This window comes from Lathyrus oleraceus, chromosome 2, assembly GCF_024323335.1.
Source record: "Lathyrus oleraceus cultivar Zhongwan6 chromosome 2, CAAS_Psat_ZW6_1.0, whole genome shotgun sequence".
Lineage (NCBI taxonomy): Eukaryota > Viridiplantae > Streptophyta > Magnoliopsida > Fabales > Fabaceae > Lathyrus > Lathyrus oleraceus.
Window position 1 is genome coordinate 448,390,577 of NC_066580.1, and position 11,150 is coordinate 448,401,726.

Sequence of the window (11,150 nt, forward strand, 5' to 3'; positions counted from 1 at the left end):
TGTTCTTGACCTTCAAATCATTCAATTAAAAGCAAGACCAATCATGGGCTTCTATAGTTGAATGAAAAGCAAGCTTGAAAGAACTTAAATGCGATTTGAGTAATTTCGTAAAACAAGACCAATCATGGGCCTCTATTTTTATCATTCATTAACAAGCCTTATTTATAGGCTGCATATTACATCAATGCTTTGTAACTAACACCGTAATAGAAAACCATCAAACTAACAAACTAATTACTAACTGATTTTTGCTCTAGTCATCTTACTTGGAAAGCCAGAAATCTTTCTTTAACCAAACAAAGTGGTTAAGCCTTAACATGTACGGTTTATTTTTGGATTGCCTCACAAAATTGGCTCGTATTTTGTTGTTATATGGCTGAACTTTGGGAAAATCATGGTGCAATCATATATAAAATTGTTTTGTACATCTCATACATTACATAATGGGTGTTCTCAGATTCATCCTTGCCAATTCTCTAATCAAGTATCAAATTTTTGTGCAGTAGGACTAATATCATACCTTATTAACTGATTCTGCTTGTATCAGTTCTACAAGGGCTTTAGGCCTTAATTTTCACCAACAACATTAAAACATTTTCAGCTTCTTCAATGATTCATTGAGTTTAGGTTCTTTTTGTTAAGGACTGATACATGAGTACTAATAATTACTCTAAATAAGTACACATTTTGTTAATTCTATATATACTTAAGATAATCATGCAATAGGTTATACAATGAAAATGAAAAAGTTGGCTGAGTTTGCAGGCAATGCAACAACACTAACTTCATTGGACGATAAGATTCTAAGCTCGGTTTTCTAAAAAAGACATTTCAGTTTCACTGTTACTGAACTGTACAGTGTCCAGTTCAGAGAGAACAGTGATTCTAAACAATGGCATTGGACCATTAGATTTGCTTCAAACTAACTAAATCCAATCCTCCACCAGTACTGTACATATCTACCTGTATTCGTGTATATATATGAATATCAACGTCTCTGTTGTGGGATTCAGCAAATATATATAAAATAAAAACAACAACTATATAGTTTTTCATCCCATGCACACTTTGCTTAACCATAGTAGGTTTATAACTTTATATATATATAAATTATACTAGGTTAATAACTGAAAGAGAAAAAAGCAAACTAAGAATATAGAATTATCCCATATTCTCACTCCATTTTATGTAAAATAGAGTGAAAAGGAAGCAAACAAAAATGGAAGAAAAAAACATCATGTGACGATAACATATAACCATCACAATCAAGAACATCTTCTACATCATTATCATTAGTCTTGACCGTTCTAGCTTCTTTTGTAAATCTACTAGTACTATTATTATATCATTATTATAATCATTACTATTCGTTTTAATTTCATCTGGTAAAGTCATGAACGAAGCTTGTTCTATCAGTGACGTTGAGTCTCCAAGAGAGAAAAGGAATGCCATTCTCAGAATCACGATCAGAGTCATCCATGAAGCGAAATTCGTTATTAATTGCCTGAGAGAAGCACTGTGTCTTCTGGTTCTGCGGTTGGACAAACCATGCGCTGTGGTTGTGCTGGTGGTGCTGGTGGTTATACAGTGGAGCTGATTCCATTACACCGACGGATACCGCTGTCGGTGTAGCAGCAGCAGCGCTTGCTCTTCTCTCTTCCTTCTTGAATCTAATCCCACAGGCATTGCATAGTGACTGCATTTCAATTCAAATAGAAGCCATTAAAATCTTGAAATCAATATTATAGAAATTAATCCTAACTATTCTCCTTAATCCATAGCACACTACTGGTTGAACTTGAACCATTTTGACATTTTCTATAGTATCTTTGAAGATATGTTCCATTCTATCTGTATAGATAGTAAGCACAAGAAAAAAAATCATACAAAACGATTAACAGACTCAAATACCTTTGGGCCACGAGGGCCATTTCTCCAAAGGGGTGTAGAGGTAGTGTCACAGTTTGCGCATCTGCGAGCAAGGAGAGAATCATTATTGTTGTTGTTGGTGTGATTGATATTGCTTCCTCGTGTAGGTTTAGTTTGAGTAGTGTTGTACTGTTTGGGAGTTAGTAAATCCCAACAGAAGTTCTTAACAGAGCGACGTTCATGTCGGTTTCGTTTCTCTTCATCTTCAGTGAAACGAGTGGAAGGAGTTCCAAGTGAGAGAGTACAATCAACAGAAGAAGAAGTAGAAGAAGGAGTGAAGCAATAGGTTTCAAGAGATTCGTCATAAGGTTTAGAGAATAACATGGAGAACGAATTGTTTTGTGTTTGTCCATGAAACATACCGCATGTACAGTGTCCCATGACGTGTGCTTGAGAAGAAGTGTTACAAGAACGTTGATGCATTATGAGAGAGAGAGAGAGAGAGAGAGAGGAGTGAAGAGTGAATGAGAAATGTTGTGGTGATAATAAAAGGTTGGAGGAGAGGAGAGAGAAAAGTGTGGTAGTGAATGAAGTTGTAATAAAATGGCGAAATAGGAGTCAGCAGGTGCAGTGAAGGTTGTCGTGAAATGCCAAAGGAGACATGTACTTACAAATACAAATGAAGATATAGAGAGGAGAAGGGACCCAATGGAAAAAACAATGGTAGTGATATGAGAGAGAGAAAAGAAATGAAGGGTAAGAGACTAAGAGTAGTAGTAGTACTGTTTATGACTTCATGTATGTATATGTATAGACTATATAGTAGGAGAGAGTGAGAGAGAGAGAAGAAAAGAAATGGTCTATGATGATGATGAGTTGGTCAAAAGAGGGCACGTGACTAGAGGGAAACAGTATTGAATGGATCTATCTTCTCCGATCACGAGGCTTTTATTAGTGTCTCAAAAACCTCTGTCCGTATCCGTATTTCTGCCTCTGCATCACTCTGTCACTGCCACACTCCCAAGGAAAATGGAATAGTTTTCCCTCCTTTCTCCTCTACCTTCCTCTCACGCTCCTCTATCTCACCTTCACACCCACGCTCTAATCCCAAAATATATATTTACATGCTCTCTAATATTCCTAATCATGATAATCCAATATATTATCCATTTCATAATTCATAGTACTATTCTATATATTGTCTTCTCTTACTAACATGGTTAATAAGTCTCTTTATACTTAAAAGAGATTATAGATTACAACAACCACTAGACTAAACTTTTAACAAATAGAATCGCTACATGCATCAAATTATGATATTGAATCAAATATTTTTTTGATCTAATTCATTATTTTTGACTTTTTTTAAATAGTTCTTTTTAATATATTTTTTTATTTCTAACATTTTGGTTATCCTAGTTTAATTTATTCTTCTTACACTAAAATTTACATGTCTTCGTCCATAGATGAAATATATATATTTCTATGACTCATTTCCAATCTCTTGTTTAAATTCTTACTCGCTTCTTCAAGTAAGACTACATACATCATTTACAATAAAAAAATATATATTTTGGTGCTAACTCTTGGATATATTATGTAAACGCATCCAAAATTAAAGTAGAAAGGTAAGGATTTAGGGTTGAATCATGGTACAATCCTATTGTTATGGAAAAATCGTCGATGTCTTCATCTTGCTTCCTCGCACTAGTCGAGACCCCTTACATCATATCTTGGATATCTCGACTATAGGCAATCATAATCTATTTCTTCTTTGGAAATTTTCACAAGATCTCTCTAGACATTTTATCATATATATAACTTTTCTAAATCAATGAAAATTAAATGCATGTATTTTTGACTTATCTAATACTGCTTACATGTCGACCTCCCAAGTATAAAACCAAATTGGTTACCAATAACTTGAGTATTTTTTCTTAGTCTTCGTTCAATCATTTTTCTCATTACTTCATAGTGTGACTTATAAGCTTAATCCCCTTGTAATTTGCATAATTTGTGTATCCGCTTTGTTCTCAAAGATCTTAATTGGAGTGTTTCTTCTCCATTCATCTAGCATTTGCTTTGATTTTATAATTGTGTTAAAATATTGTGTGAGCTACTTAATACCTCCATATTCAAGATTTTTCCACACTTCAATAGGTATTTGGGTGGTTTAACTGTCTTGCTATTACTCTTCTTTTTCCACGCTTATTCTACCTCATATCATCACTAAATATCATGCAAGTACTTCTTACATCTATCTTTTATATCCTTTTTTTAAACTAGAATTTTGTCCTCTTCGTTTTTAACACAAATCTTGCATGTGTTAGTTTTGTTATGCATAACTGATCTTAAGCCTAGATAAAAGGAAAAGGTTATACGATGCAGTCGACAGTTAACGATTATATGAGGCAGTCGACAGTTAACGTGAAACTTTATCAAATCTCTATGACATGAATCAATTGTGAAATAGTATGAATGTAAGGTCGTTGCCTGTTAGCATGTGTTATATGGCTAGAGTACAGTGTCAAAATAGAAAAGATCATTGGATCGCCGTCTGGATGCAGTGAAAATAAGTAAGGGCGTCCATATTTTCGTGAACAAGTGTGGGTAAAGAAGTTAGCTCACGAGAGTATGGTTTGTTTTGGATTATGAAATATATGCATGCCTAATGGAAAATCTATGGAAATACTGTACATTATAGTTCGGAGGAAGATCAATTTTATGTGTCTACAAGAAACTCAAAGGACAAGTGAAAAGGCAAAAGAATTAGATAATTCGAAATTTAAGATTTTGTACACTGAAAAAGTTAGATCAAAAAATGGGGTGGGGTTTATTATGGACATGGAGTAGAAGAAGGATATTGTGGATCTGAAAAGAGTGGGAGATCAAATCATAACCTTGAAATTTGTAGTGGAACAAGACACCTTTAATGTCATTAGTGCTTACGCACCTCAGGTTGGGTTAGATGAACACCTTAAGGTAAAATTTTGGTAGGATTTAGAAGGTGTACTCCAAGATATACCCCAAGGAGAAAATATTTTTCTACGAGGTGATCTAAATGGAAATGTAGAAGGCGTAGCAAGAGGTTTTAAGAACTTACTTGGGGGACGTAGTCTATGGGAAATTCATCTTGGAGTTTTCATCGGCTTTCGATCTTACTATAAAAATATACGTGATTTAAGAAAAGATATGAACATCTTGTAACATATAAAAGTGGGGTGGGATTTTCTCTGATATATTTCTCTTATTAGGAAGTCAGATATGAAGCATTGCTTGGATTATAAAGTTGTTATGGGAGAGATTTACTATCCAACATGGGTTATTGGTTATGGATATAAGAATCAAGGGGAGAGCAAAGAGAAGAAAATGCATGGGAGCGCGACGGATCAAGTGGTGTCATTTGAAGAGTGAAAACAAAGATTTTTCCAACACAAGATCTTGAAGGGAGAGTTTCGGAAACCATAAAGATATGCAAATGATATGTGGAATAATATGATCCAAGGGATTATAAAAAAAGGTTAAAGAGATGTTGGGTGAATCAAGAGGTTTTGGACATAGGGTTAAAAAATAATGGGGGTGGAATAAAAGTGTTCAAAGTAAAGTTAGAGTAAAAAAGTGATTGTTTTAATGAATTGTTAGGTGTAAAAATATTAAAATTTGAGAAAAATACAAAATCGTTAAGAATAAAACTGAGAAGGTGATGAGTGAAGCAAGAACCAAGGTTTTTGACGGATTATACCAATATATATATATATATATATATATATATATATATATATATATATATATATATATATATATATATATATATATATATATATATATATATATATATATATATACTGTGAAGAAGAGTTTCTCTTTGACCTTGGATAGGGTTTTGACGAAGACAAATACATCAACAAAAGAAGAAAAAAGATAAAGTCAACATTTATCAACAATTAACAATAAAGATGAAGAAAATAATCAGTCATGATAAAGTGGCAAAGATCAACTTTGGATAAAGTTAAGATTTCCTTTATCTTTGATATATAATCATTCATCTTAAATATCATTTAAAATTTTAAAAAATATCATTCAAACTTAAGCTAAAATATTTTCAAAGTAAACGCATAAAAAACATTGAAGTCTTGCCTTAAAAAGTTGTTTTTAATACTTGAAGCAAAGTTGTAACCGAGTACCTCATTACTGTAGTAATTGTAACACCCACATATAATATATGTCTAGAATACATATTATACATAGTGTAATACTGATACTGAAATACATAAGCGCCTAGCGGCAATAGTGTACATATTACATGCCCAAAAGAAAACGCTACATGGCACAAGATATACACAAAGGTGCCCAAAATAAAATTAGGAACTAGATCATTGTAGAATGATCTCAAAAAATATCTACGCAGCGGAGAAGCCATCCAAAACATCAGGTAATCAAGACATCACTCTATCTTGTCCTTACTATTCACCTGATCGAAACTACCTGAAAAATAATCAACAACATGGGGTGAGATAATAATCCTAGTGGGTTCCCTATCTTTTGGGTCCACTCGGCTCTACAGGGTTTTCTAATCAATATCCAACTTAAGTCAACAAGGGAAAAAAAGACTTAAGTGATGGGGGAAAATCTCGCAATGTATGGCAACATGCTCATGAGTTCTCACAACTCAAATAAGTCACTATTCAGATTCACAAACATCAATCCCTGAGTGGACCTACGTCTAGGGAAAGCTCAGTTCATGCATGCTCGTATGATTCGACTTTCACGATGGATATCGGGTCCTCTATGAGTTCCAAACTCAATCCAAGCGATCGTCACCCGTATGGGACTCTAACCCATTTAGGGTATCTTTTACCGTATGGGCCTCTAATTCACTTTGGTGTCCACCTATCCCACATGCCCGCCATGGTTGGGGCTTAAAACCAATTGAGGCACGAATCATTAGAGTCTCATCTCATTGCTTACTCAATTAAGCATCTCAAATAGAGATATACACCATCAAGGGTAAAACATTCTAAATACGTGATCAGTTCCATAAAACATAACTAGATTCATCTATCCCTGGTGACTTCATTCACCAATATACAAGTAATAACAATGCATGTTCCATACAAAGCGACTCACTCTCAACTATAGCAACCATTCATTTACGACCTTCACATAAGCATCGTACGAATGAATGTCACTTTCTAATGTTATCTAAGTTATAAGTCTAACTTATGGCCTAAGAATGATCACTAGGTTAACTCACCAGATTCAACATGCAATTCTCACATTCAACATTGATTCAATATAAGTATAACATAACAAGTGATTAATAGTTGATGGAATGCATTTATAAACATTAAAGAATTGAGATTTGAAGTTTTAGGCATGAGCCAATCGATTGGTTGGGGAAGCCCAATCAATTGGTTTATCTCACATTTCTGTTTTTCAAAGAATGCAAAGGATCAATCGATTGGTCCTCAGTGTCAATCGATTGACAGTTGAACAATTTTCAGTTTTTTCAAGGTCAGTAAGTTTGTGCAATCGATTGCAGTCCACTGTCAATCGATTGGTCCTGCAAAAATTTCATTTTCTTCAAAATAGAAAGATAATAAAATTGATTGTTACTAAGGTCCAATCGATTGGCCCCAAACATTTTCCACTTTTCCATACACAGAAACTTCATTCAATCGATTGGTCTGGAAAAGACTACAAAACTAATCGATTGGTTCCTGCACAAAACATGATTTATTCTACACAACAACATAGTTTTCGACCTGCATAATATTTGTTCCATTTCTAGCAACCAATCTCTTGACATAATCATAAAACACATCAATAACACTTTCAAAGCAACAACCTCATCATTATATCACAAGAATCCAACAAATACAAGAACACACATAGAAGCATCATCAATGAAGGTTCACATGATTCATAGATAAACTCATCACAATATCATCTATCATGTTATCAATTCCATGGTTCATCAAACCCTAACTTCTAAATCTAAAGTTCTACCTAGAGCCCACCTTAGGAAATGGAAGAGGAGGTTGACAAAGATGGTGAGATGAGATGGTGGTGAAGTGATGATGATGGATTCCAAGATTTTCCTCCTCCTTCTTCTCTCCACTAGCTTGCTTCCTTTTCTCTCCACTAGCTTTTCTGATACATAGAGAAAATGGATTGCTACAAGGTTGGTGGGTATTGGATAGAAACATGTGGCCATCATTTGCCACTAGAAATGCGTGGTTAGAAAAGATTACTAGTAGCAACAAATATCCCAAGTGATACTACACTTTTAATATTTTTTCTACTATAGCAATTGACCCATTATTAGTGTTACCAAAATGTTTCAATTAATAAAAGGTCAGTCCCAATTAATATTAATTAAGTAAATCTGAATTCACTATTTACTCTATTTATCCCAACTGATAAGTTTTAGAGCACATAGGATCTCAGTTGATCTCAAATAATAGGAATTTGAGTTTTTAAGGAAATACGGGGTATTACATCCCCCCTTAAATAAAATTCATCCTCGAATATAAATATTACCTGAAAGAGATGAGGGTAAACTTCTCGCATTTCAGACTCTAGTTCCCAGGTAGCATCACCCGGATGTGATTCATCCTGCTGAACCTTAACAAGAGGGATCTCATTATTCCTCAATACCTTAATTTCCCGTCCTACAATACGACTTGGTAGAGGTTCGAAAGTTAGGTTTGCTTCTACTTCTATTGAATTTGGAAGAATAGGCTGAAAAGAATCTGGAATGAACTTTCGAAGTTGAGATACGTGAAAAACATCATGCATTTCTGATAGAGAAGGTGGTAAGGCTAATTTGTAAGCTACTTCACCAATCCTTTCTATAATTTGGTATGGCCCTACGTTTCTCGGACTTAACTTCCGTGACTTAAACGGTCCCTCCAGTCTCAATCTCGGAGTCACCTTTAGAAATACATGATCACCTTCATTAAACTCTAATGGCCTTATTTTGTGACCTGTGTAGCTCTTTTGGCGATCTTGTGCTTTCTTTATCTTATCACGAACCATCCTTATCTTTTCCATAGTCTCTTGAATAATCTCCAGCCCTAATATTCTTTCTTCACCAACTTCCGTCCAATACAAAGGTGTTCTACATTTCAGTCCATACAAGGCCTCATAAGGAGCCATCCCGATACTTGCATGGTAACTATTGTTGTATGCAAATTCAATTAATGGTAAGAGCTCCTTCTAATTTCCTCCACTTTAAAGTCCATAAGCTCTTAACATATACTCCAGTGTCTGTATCGTCCTCACAGTTTGACCATCCGTTTGAGGATGATTAAACGTACTCAAATACAACTTCGATCCCATAGCTTGTTGGAATGCCCTCCAAAATCTTGAAGTGAACTTTGGGTCTCTGTCAGACACAATACTAGTTGGAACACCATGCAGTCTTATGATTTATGAAATGAACAACCGTGCAAGATGACTTGCCTTGTAAGTAGTTTTCACTACCAAGAAATGCGCAGACTTAGTTAATCGATCCACAACCACCCATGTTGAATCATAACCACCTTGGGTCCGAGGTAACCTGTAAGATCCCAATTTTGACCCTAAGATCCCTCATGTTATTCTCATCATATGCATATGCATAGGGATCACACCTTGGTATCCTCCTTACCCCTCATCCATTGGGTTTGCATTGGGAGAGATCATCAAGCACATTTGATTGTATCATACTTCATTTTTTATTTTTTTACTAACCAAAATACCAAAAATATGTCATTGTATAGTTTAACTCTTTCGTAGGTAGTGCACATGCTCACATATGTTATATCAAGCTCACATCTAGGTTTTAAGACCCTCATTGCAAGGAGCTCAATAAAGAAATGGTTTAATATTAATCTAAGTATCATATATGAATCCCCAAGATCTTCACATGTTATTTTGATCAAGAAATCATCAAGAGTTTGGAGTTGGTTTTCCTGGGAAACCCTAATTCATTTGGGTATCTTATGTGACTTCTTCAACAAATTTCTTCACCAATGGATCAAATATCTCAAGGGATGCTTCAAAATTCTTCATCTTATGCATATATGATCCTCCATGAGTCCCAAAAGTCAAGAGAATGTCAAGATAGCAAGTTGGTTCATGGTGGATGACCAGAGGAAGTCAACTGGTCAAAACTGGGGTTCCCTAGACCCTATTGTAACACCTCAAAATTTGCCCTCCTCTCTTGGGACTAGCTTAACATATTGCATATCATTTTTTAGGTCATTAGTCATTGCATCTTGGCATATCATGTGGCTACATTGAGCAAGTCATCCTCCTAAGTCTTGGTCAGAAGATAAGAGATTGAGATTCAAGTTGAGGGTTTTTCATTGGACTGATCACTAATCATCTGAGGGTTGGTGATTCAAATCAGGGTTTCTTGGTTCTCAAGGAGGGTTGAGCTTTATCTTGGTTGAAATGGTACATCATCATCATCATGGTCTTGTCATCACCAAGAGATTGATCAGATACCTTGAGATTAGGGTTTTGACCTCTGGTCAACCCTAATCAGTTGTATGGTGCCAATCAGGACTTGTCAAGGAGATGAGGTTCTCAGTGGATATGGGGATCATCATATGATTATATTGAGATTATGGAAGCTAGGGTTTCATCATTGAGCCATGGCATCAGGAGTTTGAGGCTCAATTTGATCAGTCAAGCTGAAATTCATCTATCAGTCAGAAAAGTCAACTGTGGTCAACTGTGCCTGAATTGATGGATTTGGAGGTGGGAGAGGGTTAGAGACACTTCATTCATGTCCAAACAAGTTTCATTTGACATTTCAAACATCAAGAATGAAGAAAATAAAGTCAGATGGAAACTTTCCAAAAATAGAAAGTGACTTGTAATTGAAAATTGCCAAAAATGGAAAGTTTTTCTCCTCAAAATTACGTGTCCAAATATGCTTCAAATGAAAATTTGTTCAACATGAAAGTTGTAGATCTTGCTCTCACCTTTCCAAAAAGTCCAAGAACACTCATTTCTCATGTGTGGTTGGCAACTTATGATCAAAACATTGTCCAAAAAAGTTGAAGTTCAAGGTGCTATAACTTTTGAATGGAAAGGCCAAATTGGGTGATTCTTTTTTGAGCAAACCACATTTGACATGTACTTTCATGATGCATCATCACATTTCATCAAAAATCATCATAGCAAAAGTCCATTTTTCAAGTGTTCATTTTGTATTTTGGTGGGAAAAAAGGTGTTTTTGAAAAATACATGTAATTTTCACTCAAAACCATTTCCAACACATCATA

At 35.0% G+C, this 11,150-nt stretch overlaps 2 protein-coding genes across 2 annotated transcripts; both read right to left on the reverse strand.

Moving 5' to 3' along the window:
• Positions 1 to 1,197: 1,197 nt before the first annotated feature.
• On the reverse strand, positions 1,198 to 2,919 carry LOC127121522 (GATA transcription factor 19). Its single transcript, XM_051052002.1, has 2 exons — positions 1,912 to 2,919; positions 1,198 to 1,696 (listed from the first exon to the last, which is right to left on the reverse strand). Exons 1-2 carry the CDS (start codon positions 2,350 to 2,352, stop codon positions 1,379 to 1,381), a joined length of 759 nt encoding a protein of 252 aa, XP_050907959.1. The 5' UTR covers positions 2,353 to 2,919; the 3' UTR covers positions 1,198 to 1,378.
• A 4,691-nt stretch (positions 2,920 to 7,610) lies between these two features.
• LOC127123662 (uncharacterized) lies at positions 7,611 to 9,030 on the reverse strand. The gene is made up of 2 exons (XM_051053864.1): positions 8,413 to 9,030; positions 7,611 to 7,670 (listed from the first exon to the last, which is right to left on the reverse strand). Exons 1-2 carry the CDS (start codon positions 9,028 to 9,030, stop codon positions 7,611 to 7,613), a joined length of 678 nt encoding a protein of 225 aa, XP_050909821.1.
• Between the last annotated feature and the right edge of the window lie 2,120 nt (positions 9,031 to 11,150).

Coding starts and splice junctions, on each gene's coding strand:
- LOC127121522 (XM_051052002.1), bottom strand. CDS start 2,352: ATGCATCAACGTTCTTGTAACACTTCTTCTCAAGCACACGTCATGGGA. Junction 1,697..1,911: donor ATGGCCCTCGTGGCCCAAAG/GTATTTGAGTCT, acceptor ATTGAAATGCAG/TCACTATGCAATGCCTGTGG.
- LOC127123662 (XM_051053864.1), bottom strand. CDS start 9,030: ATGGCTCCTTATGAGGCCTTGTATGGACTGAAATGTAGAACACCTTTG. Junction 7,671..8,412: donor TTTACCCTCATCTCTTTCAG/GTAATATTTATA, acceptor GATTATGTCAAG/AGATTGGTTGCTAGAAATGG.